Below are 15,409 nucleotides of genomic sequence, written 5' to 3'. Positions count from 1 at the left end.
CATAAAATTGGATTTCAATTCAGCGCTGCATTCATTTTTTTAAAGTAGTGTCAAGAATATAGTAAACAGTGACAAACACTAACGACTATTAGATTCACAAATTAGAAAATAGGCCTCTAAGGAACAAACCAAAAGAACTGGTATTATTTAGCTTAGAAAGCACTGGCAGAGGGACAATTTAATGGACATTAAATATATATCAGCTTTTCTCCACAGAGTAGCTGTTAATAGTCACAATAGCCAAAATAAACACTTCTTTAATCTAAACTTACTAATGGAAATAACACACTTGTAAATCTTCAACACAACAGCTCTCTTCAGTGGAGAATAATGATTTTAAGGTAGGTATTATTTTGTAAAGACTGAAAAACTAACTTCTATCAGACCAGTGTGGGTATTATAAGAGATGTAAAAACAGGACAAAACCAAAAGACTAACCTCTAAAATTTATTTCTATTAATTTCCCGAATCATAGTAAATTCTCATTTGTATAATATTTATAATAAATTTTATGTAAAGATGGATTCAAGCCATAATATGGCAAAAACCCTGAGAAGTAAAGCGGGCCAGGTAGCCGGGCGTGGTGGCTCACGCCTGTAATCCCAGCACTTTGGGAGGCTGAGGCAGGCAGATCATGAGGTCAAGAGATCAAGACCATCCTGGCCAACATGGTGAAACCTCGTCTCTACTAAAAAATACAAAAATTAGCTGGGCGTGGTGGCGCACGCCTATAGTCCCAGCTACTCAGGAGAGGCTGAGGCAGGAGAATTGCTTGAACCCAGGAGGTGGAGATTGCAGTGAGCCAAGATTGCACCACTGCACTCCAGCCTGGCACCTGGCGACAGAGCAAGACTCTGTCTCAAAAAAAAAAGGGGGGGGGGGCAGGTATATATCCAATCGTTCACATATGAGTTTCCTAACATTAGAAGTAAACCTCTCTTCTCCTGCCCTCCAAATTCCATGAGATTCCTTCTTCTGGAACAACATATCTAATCTTCCTGCTACCCTCCAACTTTTATCCAAGGAAAAGGAATGATTTATCAATTAGTACGCTTGGAAGAAAAAACTGGGTGTACACAACTCAATCCCTTCTGGGTGCCCTCTTTGGGGTCTTTCTAGTGACAGAAAAGGTACATTCTAGTCTGTTCTATGCCATGTGGCAAACTAGGAGAAGCCTGCTGATTGTCCATCTTGGCCAGTAACAGAAGTTGGGGGCATCTAAGTCTACCTAATTTATAAGTGAAATATTGAAGTCCAGAGCAACCACATATCTAAGGTATATTCTCCAAGTCAATTTTTTCTTAAATCAAGAATAAAGCTGGTATTTTGATTTTCTATTGAATCCTTATGTATTTCTCATTTGATTCAGAGCTACAAAGGTGGTAAGAGAGGAATCACTGCTCCCATTTGGCCAATCTCAACAATTAGGAAAAAAGATGTTTTACCTATATGTAAGATATTGAGTAAAATTCTTCTTAATATGTTATACTATATTCAAGTATCACAAAAGGTTACTATGTCACTAGTTAATCATTGCAATACAATATTATTGAAAAGGCTTTTGCCCTAAAATCTTACCTTAACAAAACGTTCATATCGTGCCTTCACTATTGGATTATTTAAAATGCTTGTAGCAGTCAAGACACTCTCTCTTTTTATTTGTTCCTTATAAGCCTATAAAAAACAGAACACACGGAGAGTACTTGAAAACCATGCCATGAAAAATATTTCCATAATTAAAGCAGCATTTCATGCTCAAACCCCTAGATTTAAATCATTAATTTTCTTACAAACTATAGAGCAACAGCAACTACAGTGGCCACAACCTAAACCTATGAATTAAAACAATGAAGATTCAAGCCAATCAGTTGCAACAGAAAACACTCAGTCCCTCAAATCTATAAGTCTAGATTCTACTAGACAGCTGCCTTCTCTTCTTTCCACTCCACATCTGCCTCCCTAGACCCCAACTATTAATTTTCATGCTATCAAAAAATAAAGAATATTTTTTCATACTACAAGGGTATCTAGTCTTCTTCTAGACTATAGTTATTTTAAGACTATCATACAGAGGAAGAAAGGTAATAATATAGACTGTCTAATTGCCAAAATGATGTCAAGGGAATATTAAGAGAAGAAAAAGACAAAGATTAAGAAAAGACTGTATGTGTTCAAAAATGCCTGAAGAAGTCTGAGTTAAATGAGGTTCACTTCAATACAAAATACAAATTTAAGACTTGGGTATGTACTATTTAAAATTTAAGGCTTTAATAATTGAGCCTTTAAATATGCTTTTCAAACCAACCAGTTTCCCACAGTATAAACATTTGTGTTGTCTGAACTAAAACCTGATTAAATAAAACCAACCAAGCCAACAGAAAAGTATAAATATACTAACCAAAAAGAAGTAAATTTTTCAGGGATAGTCTACTAAAAAATGTAACAATAGATGCTAGTTGGTAATTCTGTTTTTAAATGTATTTTCCCAACCATCAGAAAAATGTATCAGTAATAACCAAATCTTTCTTTCTTATTCTAAAACACACACACACACACACACACACACACACTCTCTCTCTCTCTTTCTCTCTCTCTCTCTCTCTCTCTCTCTCTCTCTCACAGAACTGTTGTTTTGGACTTTAAAAAAAAGTTAAAACAACAGTTCAACAAAAGCTATGATTTCCTGAATGCTTACCATTACCAGGCACTATTTTAACTGCCTTATATGTTTCAGTTAATCTAATTCTTTAAAAAAATCAGCTAAGAGTAGAGTGATCATCTACCCTAATTTTACAGATAAGGAAACTTAGACAAAAAAGAAAGGCTAACTTGCTTGCTTAATACATGTTATAGACGGAACAAATCAGGGAGTCTTACTCCAGGGCTCACAATCTTAACCAATATATACTACACTGACTCTCTTGAGTATAATTAGTTATTTCCATATAAGACTGGTAAATTGATAAAACTGCAGATAGGTGGAAAACTATGGCCAAGAACAATAAAAAATTGATGGATAATCCAGCTTAAGACAGACCAAAATTTTACCTGCTTCCCTTTGATATGATCAGGAGATTTTAAGTGCTGCTGAACTGAACTATGTAAAGCAGGGATATACACACTGCAAGCACTGCAGTGAACTGTCTCTACTTTCATCATGTGATCATCTGCAGTAACACCTACAAAAGACATCCAATTATTAAAGAAATGATTCATATATTATTTCTGATCAATGAAGTTTTTACTACTTAGTTTCCATGATTATTTATACCCCTTCCTCCAAAATAAATCAGGGTATATAGGTTTATGTTGAGTATTTCTATCACATCTCATAAATCAATATAAGTAGATTTAAAAATACATAGCTAACTAATTAAAATTATTAACATATGAATTACATCACAGTTCCTAATCATGTTAAACAACCTTGCTCTGAGACCTGTATATTCATCCTCCCAAAACTATAATATAAAGGAAAACAAATGTTGATTTTACAGTAAAATAAGAATTTTCATGATTATGAATGTGGATGAGTAAGGAAAAGGCGAAAGGATGTCAAAACTAGATTCGTAAGGAACAAAGGTATTGTCGATCTTGCAAATGCTGACTGGGGTTTATTACAGATTAAGGTATAAATATATGCAAGGGAAGAGTAAGAGAAAATGGTACTTTCTGCAAGTTAGTACGACTGGAACAGAGAATAAAAAAGAGAATAAGGATGAAAATAAAAAAAAAGAAGGGCCTAAATAATAAAGAGCTTTATGTGCTCTTTATTATTATTATTATTATTATAGGAATTTGAATTTTAACCTGGAGAGGATGAGGAGCCACTGAAAGTTCCTGAAGTAATGAGATCATGTAGTAAAATCATAAGAAAAACTGGAAGTAAGGGAACTATGTCAGAAATACTACAATTGTTAAGACAACAGAGAAGGATCTGAACAAATGCAGTATTTAAAGGAAAGGTAAAGAAACAGATTTGTTAAATATTTAAAAGATAGAATTGATGTTATCAATTGATCAGTGCTATAGATACAGTAAGGAAAAAGTACCTAGAATAACTCTCTACTTCTGGCTTTGGTAGGTGGTGCAGGCCCTTTTCAAGATACAGAAAGGAGATAATTGTGAGGTTTTGTTTTGCTTTCTTTGTAAAGTAGGATATGCTCAAGGAGATAATAAATATTTTGGGTATGCTGATTTTGTGTAACTGCTGTAGAGATATCAGTAAGCAGTTAGATGTGTGAGACTAGAGCTCAGAAGAAAGATCTGTGCTAGAAATATAGACGTATAAGTAATCAACATCTAGATAGTAACTTAAGCTCTGTAAGCAAGTGAATGCATTAGTAAACAATATAAAAGGAGATGGTAATGGGGCTAATGACAAGAGTACTGAGAAACATCGAATTCTAAAAGATTAGCAGAGAAAGCATAAAGACTAAAAAAATGACAAAAGCTTAAAGAGTATATTAGGCCAGTGAAGTGCCACAGACACAAAGGAAGAAAAATTATTAATAAATAATAGTAAAAAATGTTACAGAAGATAATGATTCAAAAGAACTTAGGGAAAGCGGTGTTGGTAACTTCTGTCAGAGCAGTTTCAGTAGACTAAGGGTAGTAGAAAGTTGTTTAATGGGCTTAATTTAATACATGGGAGATAAAGAAGCAGAGACTAGTGTGGGTTATGCTTAAAGAAGCATTGTTATTTCAAAAGAAGAAGAAAGGTTTCAGGAGAACTAGTGTCTGTTTTTCTTTCCTTTTATTCCTTTTGTTGGCTGTTTTGTTTTTGTTTTTGTTTTAAGTAAAAGCATATTTACAAACTCCAAAAATGGAATCAAAAGAGAAAACAAGACTAAAAAACAGAAGAGTTCATAACTTGAATTTAGGGAGAAGGAATAGGAGAAACAGAGGACAGAGAGAAGTGTCTTTCATCTAGAGGAAAAGGTAACTTTTCCTCTGAAACTTAAGTGAAGGAAGTAATGGTAGGTAGTGATAAATTTGTAAGCATGAGAACAGGAAGTCAACGAAGTTCACTGATGGCTAACATTTATATTTAAACAGGTTATGATATATTAAAATGCATGTAAAATTTTTAAATAATTTGTTTTAAATATTTACCTTCCATAACATCTTTTTCAATTATTTTGACTACTTCTGTTTGATTATTTGTCTGTTGCTTACGAATAGATGTTTTCTTGAATTTATTCACCATACACTCCTAGAAAACAAAACATAAAGAATCCAAATATTTTTCAATGAGCACTTAGTATAATGCTTAGCACTATGTTCATTCTATGAAAAATGCAGTATCTGCTATATAAGAATTAATATCTTTTCTCAAGGAGCTTACAATTTAGTTGAAAAGATAATCATAAAATACTAGGAACCTATAAAAATTATTCATTTTTCAAAGTATATTTTAAGCATATACAGAAAGAGATCAAAAGGAGCCAGAATATTTAAGTGGTCTTCTCAGAGTAGGTGGGTATTTAAGTTAGGACACACAGAAACCAATTCAGGAAATACATTACAGAAAAAATGTTAATTAAGGGTCATAGTTCTATGAAGATTACAGTGGTCTGGATAATCACTGTATTTCTTTCCAATAATTCCATCTCTTCTGTCCAAATTAATTGTATGTTCAATTAGCAGTCCAGCTCAAGCCCCTTCTTTAAGCATTCTTTAACATTCCCAACTGTCTTTCCCTTTACCAAACCCCTACAGTACTTCAGAATTCCTGGCATTGCCACTTAACAGTCATTTAGCTACTCTGAGCATAATCATTCATGATAAAAATGAGCTGTTTTAAGGCTCGACTGTAATAATGAATGAATGTATCTAGCATAACTCCAATTAATGGATGATAGCTGACTCTACATCAATAAAGTTGTTAAAGAACACCTCAACCAGAAACAGCTGTGAAAAATGTAATAATTTCTGAAATAAAAAATCCAAACTCTATTATAGAGGAATTCACAGCAATTCTGGGTTAATTTTAAAACAACTCTTTCTTTAAATTGTAAATTAAAATTTTAGAAATATAAAATGTGAGAGATGGGGAAAGTGAAAAATGAAATCTTAAGAAATTCACATCAATAAAATGCTTCTCATTTCAAAAACAGCTACTTACATGCAAAAACTCCATAACTACTTTATCAAATTTAGTTTGTTTCTGTATATGATCTAATGTTTCCTGATGTGAAGAACTTTCCAGATGCAGTTCAATGTCTTTCTCTTCAAATGTTCGAAATTTACAAAATGAACATGTAAATGCCATTCTATAAGACAAAAAAAAGTCTTCCTTCAAATATTACTTTATTCACTTATAACAAGTTCACAAGAATATACCATTGAAACTAATTTTATCAACATAAATTATTTCCTTTCTTCCATTTTATGACTGAATTAAAATTAGCTTAAATTCCAAAAAAAAAAAAATAGTATTTCTTTAAGTACTTATTTAGACAGCACAGTCATTTTACCACTTTGCATTTCTGGCCCACCTTGGAGCTTCCACGTAGGAAAAATGGAAGCAGTGGATATATAAATTATCTACTTCAAGCCTAGACCAATTAAAAAGCCAAAGCAAACTTCAAGAAGTATCAAGTTCCAAAGTTCTGTAACATTTTACATGTTGTTCCATCCTCAAGCTTCTAAACCACTGGTAGTATCAACAAAGTAAAGTGGCACACCATCAGACAATCATAATTCACTCCTATGGAATTCTTAGGTGATCAAAAGTCTTGCCTTCTAATGACCACTTCACTTCAGGATAACTAATAGGCCTGGAATGGACAAATGCATACATCTGCAAGCTCAAGAGCCACTCCAGAATGAACTGTCCCACTTGTTTTTTGCTTTTTGTTTTTATTTTTTTTTGAGATGGAGACTTGTTCTGTTGCCCAAGCTGGAGTGGAGTGGTGAGATCTCAGCTCACTGAAACCTCCACCTCCTGAGTTCAAGAGATTCTCCCACGTCAGCCTCCCAAGTACCTGGGACTACAGGCATGCACAACCACGCACACTAATTTTTGTATTTTTAGTAGAGGCGGGGTTTTTTTCATATTGGCCAGGCTGATCTCGAACTTCTGAGCTCAGGTGATCCACCTGCCTCAGCCTCCCAAAGAGCTGGGATTACCGGTGTGAGCCACTGCACAGAGCATAATTGTTTCTATCTTATGTTATTTTCTTTTCCTTGAATTATGCTAGCAGTCACATAACTGGTTTCTGTTTCTAGTCCCCATTTTCTAATTAATTATTTGCAATGCTATCAGATTTACTTTCCTAGTTGAGGATATAAGCTCTGGAGCCAACTGCTGAGTTCATATCCTAATACCATTTTGTGATCTTGGGCAAGTTACTTGACTTCTCTGGGCCTTGGTTTTCTTACATTGAGATGAGAACGCTCACAGATGTGTTATGAGGATTTTTAAAAATACATATAAAGCAAATAAATACATATAAATACAAATACTTCTACAGCCCTTAGAACAGTTCCTAACACACAATTATTCAATTAGTTATTGTTACTTCCTATAGGAGGTAAGAGAACATTACTCCTCAAAGGGCTTCATTAGCTCCTTAAGCCTCAAAAAACAAAAACAAAAATGTTTTCAGCTGGCACCCAGGAAATTTCCTAATCTCTCCTTCTTGGCTTTACTCACCAATTCCTTTAACAATATCTGGCATATAGCATGTCTTCATTAAATGTTTAAATTAGATTATACCTTTCGCCCCACTAGTCACTTCAACCTACACTGCTTTCAATTTCTAAATATCAATAACATATTCCCATTTATTTGCTTTTATGTAAAACCATGGCCTCTACCTGGGCTTCCTCTCACAACTCCTCCTGTAACCCTGCCATTCCCAGATCAACACAAATACCACTTCCATCATCGTAGCCTCCCCTGATTTCCCTGCACCCTTATTTATTTATTTTTTGCTCTGTTGCCCAGGTTGGAGTGCAGTGGCGCAATCTTGCTCTGTTTCCCAGGCTAGGGTGCAGTGGCATGATCTCAACTCACTGCAACCTCCACCTCCCAAGCTCAATCGATCCTCCCACCTCAGCCTCCCAAGTGGCTGGGACCACAGGCACCTGTGACCACGCCTGGCTAATATTTGTATTTTTTGTAGAGATGAGGTTTCACCATGTTGCCCAAGCTGGTCTTGAACTCCTAGGCTCAAGAAGTCCGCCTCCCCTTGGCCTCCCAAAGTGCTAGAATTACCACACTCAGCTTCCTACACCCTTATTAAGAAGTTATTTCTCATAACACTACATTGTACTTCTCTTCCGGTATCCTTCACCATATACTATTATATGTGTACATCTCTCACACATCCATCTTGTTCTCCCTAGTTTCCCTTAAGGGTAGGTATACTCCTTTCCATCCTCTTTATTATGTTGAAAGCATTCAAATATCCAAGGGAAGGAACCTATCACAAGAATAGTGATTTACTCAATCTTGAATCCTCATAACTCAAAGTAAAACTGCTCTAATAAATGAAAATAATTTTAGACTACTTTAAAGAAATTATATCATAAAATAGTGACTTATGAGTTGACATTCTTTTCATTATATCAGATTTATATTTAGAGTTAGAGAAAATAGCTAAATGAAAGTTCAGTTCTTTTTCTCCAAATCACAATTTGTTATATTAACATGAACATATCCAGATCTAAAATTTTTGATAAGAAAAGTACTCGTAGGGCAATTAAATTTAAAAGGTTGCATCTTTATAACATAAAATGATTTTTACATTCCTAGACACTGATAATTTCAATTTATTTCCACACCAAAACCTAACTATGCCTGTTGCTTCTACCAAAAGAAGGAATCACAAGAGATAAGGAGTGGGCAGTACACTCACAAGGACCAAAAATAGTCGTAGTTTTTAAAATTACAACTACTCTTCTTTTTATGGATTGTTTTGTTTAGAGATGAGGTTTTGTCATGTTGCCCAGGTTGGCCTCAAACTTCTGGGCTCAAAGCTTTAAGAAAAATTTTTTTAAAAACTGCTAAATCGCTTTCTAGAGTTATAATATTATACTGTCACCAACAATTTATAAGTGTCCTTTGACCATTCCTTAATTAGCAAGTCAAATTTCTCCTTATAACAAAATGGCATACCATTCTTTAAATTTTTAGTTAATTTAAATTACTGTTAAGTTTAAACAATTTCCTTAAAATTATTACTAGCTGTGTTTCCTCATCACATTAAATATTAAACATCCCCATTTTCTTACTTTTCAAAAGAATTTGGGTGATGTTTTAATTTAATTTGGATATTAATAATTTCTCATGTTTATATTTTCCAAGTCTGTTTGCTTTCTTTTCAAATTTTAAGTTTTTATTTAGCCAAATCTGCTCATCATTTCCTTTGTAATTTATTCTACAACTTTTAAGCCTGGGGAAAAAAATCTTCTTGCAGAACATTTTCTTTTTCTGTAATTTCATTTTTTTTTACTACATTGATTCCAGGTGGCATATGAGGAGGCTCTAAACTGATTTTTGTTATTTCACTGTTCAACCAATTCCCCTCATTTCTAATATTTTCTTTATTAAATATTACATTCTTCTTTACAGTCTCTTCACAGGCTAATAATTCCAGTATAATAATTAGCTTTGTGTATTATCACATATTTTTAACTATTATAGCTTTTTAATGATTGAATATCCAGAAAAGTCAGTACCTACTCATTTACTTTTCTTCAGAATTTTCTTTGGAATCTGAATTGGCAAGAACTTACATATTTGTAATATTTAGTTCCTGCCCATGAAAATCACTATGATCACTATGTCTCTATACAGTCAAATCTCAGTAACAAGTTGGTTCCCTTTTTTTTTTATTATTTTTTTTTGAGACAGAGTTTCGCTCTTGTTACCCAGGCTGGAGTACAATGGCGCGATCTCAGCTCACCACAACCTCCGCCTCCTGGGTTCAGACAATTCTCCTGCCTCTGCCTCCCAAGTAGCTGGGACTACAGGCGTGCGCCACCATGCCCAGCCAAGTTTTGTATTTTTAGTAGAGATGGGGTTTCACCATGTTGACCAGGATGGTCTCGATCTCTTGACCTCGTGATCCACCCGCCTCGGCTTCCCAAAGTGCTGGGATTATAGGCATGAACAAGTTGGTTTCTTTTTAAGAATACTGTTATTTTTGGATATGTTATATTTTTTGGATTGCCATTATGAATATAATGGTTTTTTTCTTATGTTTTCTAAGTAGTGATTACATATAAAATCAAAAATCAAAAGCATTCCTATATATCTGCATCTTTGAACAAGTCTTTTCATTTGAATCTTAAGAAATTTTTCACATTACAATTGATGTGTCTGCCTTTTCTAGGAAATCATTTTTTAATAAGCCTAACATTCTGACTCTAAACACAAACCTGTATCCATCTCCGTATTTCTCACTGTTTTTTTCTCTTCTGCGCCTTTGTTTCTCTCGCCGAGCCTCAATTCGTCGCTTTTCTTCCTCTTCATTTTTAGGATCAGTTTTTGCTAGGATATCATACAAAAAAGTAAAAGCTGAAATTCATTTTCCATTCTCCCTTTCCAATCATCAGTTCATAAAGTACATACTTATAAGGTTTACTTAGTGATTGTAATCTAAAATTGAACTCACCAAAAAAATCGGAGTTTGAGACTGTCCAGTATTTCTGAAGCTTCATTGAATGAACTTCATTCATTTGAATACCATCATCACAAAGAAGTCTGTCATATTTGTCATCTATGTAATTATTTGCTACAGGTTTTTCTTTAAATCTGCTCATTTGTCTTATCTTTATTCTAAGCAATAATGTCCTTATCACCTAAAATCATCTTGGACACCACATACATACTCTGGGAAACACTGACATAACATGGCCCAGCATGAAAATGAAAGTTCGGTAAACACTGGAGAGCCCTGGATACAAGAATTCATGTTCATATTGTAGGAGCTCTCAGAAAATTTCTTAAAATGTATAGTCTCCAAAATAGAACCAAGTTTGTTTTCTTTTTTAAAAAGTTTTTCTATTGTGATAAAATACACAAAACATAAGATTTACTAGTTTAACCATTTAAAAATGTGCAATTCAATGGCATTAAGTACATTCACAAAGTTATGCAACCATCTCCACTATCTAGTTACAGAACTTTTCATCATCCATAAAAGCAGTCACTCCCCATTTCAAGCCTAGGGCCCTGGGAACCACTAATCTGCTTTCTGATCTATGGATTTGACTATTCTGGGTATTTCATATAAATGGAATCATCCTGTCTGTTGCCTTTTTGGTCTGACTTTTATTTAGCATGTTTTCACAGTTCACTCATGTTGCATCATGTATTAGTACTTCCTTCTTTTCTATGGTTTAATAATATTCCATTGTATGAATACATCACATTTTTTAACCATTCATCTGCTGATGCATATTTCAGTTGTTCTACCTTTTGGCTATTATGAATAATGCTGCCATAAACATTTATATGTAAATTTTTGTTTGGGTGGGGCACAGTGGCTCATGCCTATAATCTTAGCTTTTGGGAGGCTGAGGCAAACAGCTCACTTGAGGCCAGGAGTTCAAGAACAGCCTGGTCAACATGGCGAAACAGTCTCTAGTCAAGATACAAAAATTAGCTGGGCATGGTAGTGTACGTCTGTAGTTCCAGCTACTCAGGAGGCTGAGGCATGAGAATCACTTGAACCCAGGGACGGAGGTCGCAGGGAACCAAGATTGTGCCACTGCACTCCAGCCTGGGCAACGCAGCGTGATCCTGTCTCAAAAATAAAAATAAATAAATAAATAAATTTTTGTTTGAATTCTACTTTAAATTATTTGGGGTAAAATACCTAGAGGTAAAATTGCTGGATCATATGGATAGTCTATGTTTAATTGCTTCCGGAACCACCAATCTGCTTCCCACAGTGGCTTCACCGCTTTACATTCCTATCAGTAATGTGTGAGGGTTCCAATTCCCCATATTCTTGTCAACACTTGTTATTTTCCTTTTTTTTTTAAATTATGACCATCCTAGTGGGTATGAAGTAGTATCTCATTGTCAGCAGGTTCTTTCTTATAATACATTTAACTTTACACTTAAAAAAAATTACCTATTTGCCCTTAAATTTTTCCTTTTATGCACTGCTTATCCTTTTGGACAGCCTTTGAAAAATCTACTCATATATTACCTCAAATAAGAAGTAATTTAATCTTCCTTTCATATGCTAAAACTATGACATGTTGTACTTCTAGCCAAGTGACAGAATCAGGTTCCTTTCCTATCAATTTTCTATAAAGTCATATAGTCTATACTACAGCATAGCAACACCTCATATTGAGGAAAATTCAGCAATCATCTTTTTAAATGCCCATTTTACACCTGACAGAAGGCACAATTTAAAGAATTTTAGTTCCATTCTTAGCTACACCACACTATTCTCAAGTTTTGTTATATAAAAAAGGGGGAATCAGGGAGGGATATGGAGGATACATATATATCTGCTTTACTGGACAATCAGTTTATCAAACTTTTGCAATATTTAACCATAACTGCAAAGTGTATCTTTGAAATAGGTCCCGAGAGAGTCAACTAAATTTTCTACTATAGTCATATCTAATAAAATTTCAAATTTGATACATAACAGTCTATCAATTGACAAACTGCAAAAAGTATCCCCATAACACATATTCTGCTTAGTTTCAGGTTTCCAGAGTTCCTGAAATTCCAGAATATTGTTATTTCTTATTAAACAATAAGGCATGATGAGAAAGTATTTTAAGTATAGTTTTTAAACCTTTCTTGAATTTTATATTATAGAAAATATTTTGAGAAAAGTATCTAACATTGCAATTTCAGTTCTTTCAAGTATTACATATTAAAATGTCTATAACGTTATAATTAGGGAAAAAGTTATTTTAAAATAAAAGGGAAAACTTAATACAAAGCAAACTTCTGTTACAGCCATATGGAGGTTTAAGAACAGGATTTCTAGAGGATTACTTGCTCTGGAATAAATCCTGGCATTACCATTTACTGGTTGTTTGACCTAGGCAGCAAATTATTTATCTATTCTGTGCCTGCTTTCTCAGCTGCAGAGGGTTTGATACACAATCATACAGGATTCAGGAAAAATAAATGGACCGGGGTATGCACATTTTAAAAGTATCTTTGGGTATTCATGACCAATTATTAACTGCAATAGGAGATTCAAAAATCTAATTTCTACAATCACAATAGTTATGTAGTTTCCCTATATAAACATGAAAAAAATTACCTAAAAGTATGGAATTAAAAAAAATAAAAAGTATCCTGAACCATAGCAATTATGTTTTCTTACTTACTGGGTGATTTGCTGAGGCTTATCTTCTCCATAGGTTTTGCTAGTTTGGGTTTCTTGATAAAGGTTCCACTGGGCTTATTAAATGGCTGCACCATTTTTCTCTTTATTCCTCTTGCAGCAGCAACTGTCACATTGGTGGATTTGTTTTGATAGTCAACAACAATTCCGGGTCTATGAATGCTTCCAAAATCACCCATATGCTGTAAATTTGTGAAATCAAGAAATATTAGCATATTATCCAAGATAAAATATGAATTCATATAAAATTTTCATGTTAACTATCTACTAATTTTCACCTGAAAATTCCCTGGAATGTAACTAAATTTTACATGTCCATTCTGAAAAAACACATTGAAAAATTCTGTAAATTATTACATAAGCTCGAATCCACTGAATTAGTACTTTTATTTCCAGTAGAACAAATAATGAATACTTGCTACCTGTTTTTACTTTTACATTTCAAAATTACTTGAGATTATAGACAACATATGTGCCTGTCCAAATGTTACCACTTGTACAACTCCTCTTCAGAGTTCCTAATTGATGTTTTCTCATGAAAAGACCCTAAAAGAAATCTTTATTTTACTAAAGCCTGGCTTACAACTAAGATACACAAAGAAGACCATATTTGTAGTTTGAAGTAAAAAAGATCCAGAAATCATTTAGTATTTCTCCCTGTTGAAAAAGGGAATGAGAAGGCGAGATGGAACATTAGTATGAAATAGGAGAGTTAAAGCATAACCATGCATCAACTTCCAAGACACACTTCAGATTAAGAATTGCATCTGACGTTCCATTCACATTCTTACCTAGAGAAACATTTTCTGAACCAGAAACCCAAGAAACAAAAGTTCACAGATGAAGAGTCATGCAACCAAACGACTCTTTGTGTCCCTTCCTCTTCTCTGGTCATTATCCAAATCTACTAAACCAAGAGGCCACATGTCCAAAGAAATTTATTCTGCTAATCTTACTTTTGGAAGATAAAGATGGAGGAGTAATCTGAAGAGAAGGACCCAAGGGGAATTGTACAAGTGAAATTAAAAATGTAGGTCCTATTGGCTCATATACTTCACTACCAGGAGGAGAGGAAGAAAAGTCCATTCAGACTAGAATGGTAAATACAAAGTACAGGAATACTTGTTTTACTATTATGAAAACAAAGCTGACTTGAAGCCTCATTAAGAAAACACACTTTGCCTAAAATAATATACAGGACGGAAGATATTAAGTGTTTTCCAAATTTTCAAACTAGAATGGATTTTCAATTCAAGACCCAAGGCCTATCATCCCAACTATTTTCAATTAACCTATAATCATGAAGTATAGTGGAACTGTAATGCATCAGCTGCTTACATTTGTATACTATGCTTAGGAATACCTATCTAACCTAGTTGTGTTTCCAGGTAATTTAAAGTCACATCAGGAAAATCTTCCTTAATTACGCATTAAAGGTGCAATGCATTTTTACATAAGTAAAGAGTAACTGTTAAAAATGCAAAATTTCTACACAAGTATAACAAGCTACACTGATACACCAAAGGTTAACAACCAGTCAAAAATGTGTACCCTGCTATATTTTTTTCTAGAAATACTTTCCTCTGCAAAGAAAATATTAAGAGAAGCTGACTTAACAAGATTCTTATTACATTATAACAAAAATACAATACCCTTTAAATGATCAAACTATATAATAACCCCACAGTCTACATACACTTACTAAGTAAAATTTCATGTCAATCAAGTAACCTAAGAACATAAAGCATAATGTTTACACTACGTATCCTAAAATTAAACAATTGTGGACTAGTATGTTTACTCATTTAAGCAATAATTTACAAATTATTACTTCCTAAGAAGCCATAAACATACCTATACAGGTGGAAATTATTTCTCAAGAGTAAAACTAGTAACACAAGGGAAAATAAAACAACCAGCAATTGAACATATTGTAAGAGTGACTTAGCAAAATTACACTGACCACAAATCATTGTACAATCTGTTATACACATCAACTTCTTCACCACATAAACATAGCTAAGCTATCCTAACCTATCATCAACTTTTTAGTCTCTTGTGCTTAA

The 15,409-nt window shown here is 33.8% G+C and overlaps 1 protein-coding gene across 4 annotated transcripts in view; it reads right to left on the bottom strand.

Annotated features, from left to right (window-relative positions):
• ZNF326 (zinc finger protein 326) overlaps positions 1-15,409 on the bottom strand; it is a 34,432-nt gene that overhangs the window by 5,214 nt on the left and 13,809 nt on the right. For all 4 annotated transcript variants that reach the window (XM_032247836.1, XM_032247835.1, XM_032247838.1 and 1 more), the window contains 6 exons: positions 13,327-13,525; positions 10,393-10,504; positions 6,128-6,275; positions 5,116-5,215; positions 3,049-3,179; positions 1,579-1,674 (listed from right to left, as the gene is read on the bottom strand). In XM_032247836.1, coding sequence (XP_032103727.1) covers positions 1,579-1,674; positions 3,049-3,179; positions 5,116-5,215; positions 6,128-6,275; positions 10,393-10,504; positions 13,327-13,522 — 783 coding nt within the window. In that variant the 5' untranslated portion in view covers positions 13,523-13,525. The remainder of the gene's footprint in view (positions 1-1,578; positions 1,675-3,048; positions 3,180-5,115; positions 5,216-6,127; positions 6,276-10,392; positions 10,505-13,326; positions 13,526-15,409) is intronic.

The sequence above is a fragment of the Sapajus apella genome, unplaced genomic scaffold (assembly GCF_009761245.1).
Source record: "Sapajus apella isolate SASKATOON/1434 unplaced genomic scaffold, GSC_monkey_1.0 scaffold64, whole genome shotgun sequence".
Taxonomy (NCBI): domain Eukaryota; kingdom Metazoa; phylum Chordata; class Mammalia; order Primates; family Cebidae; genus Sapajus; species Sapajus apella.
Note: the sequence above shows the minus strand (reverse complement) of the source record. Positions and strands in the feature narration are given on the sequence as shown.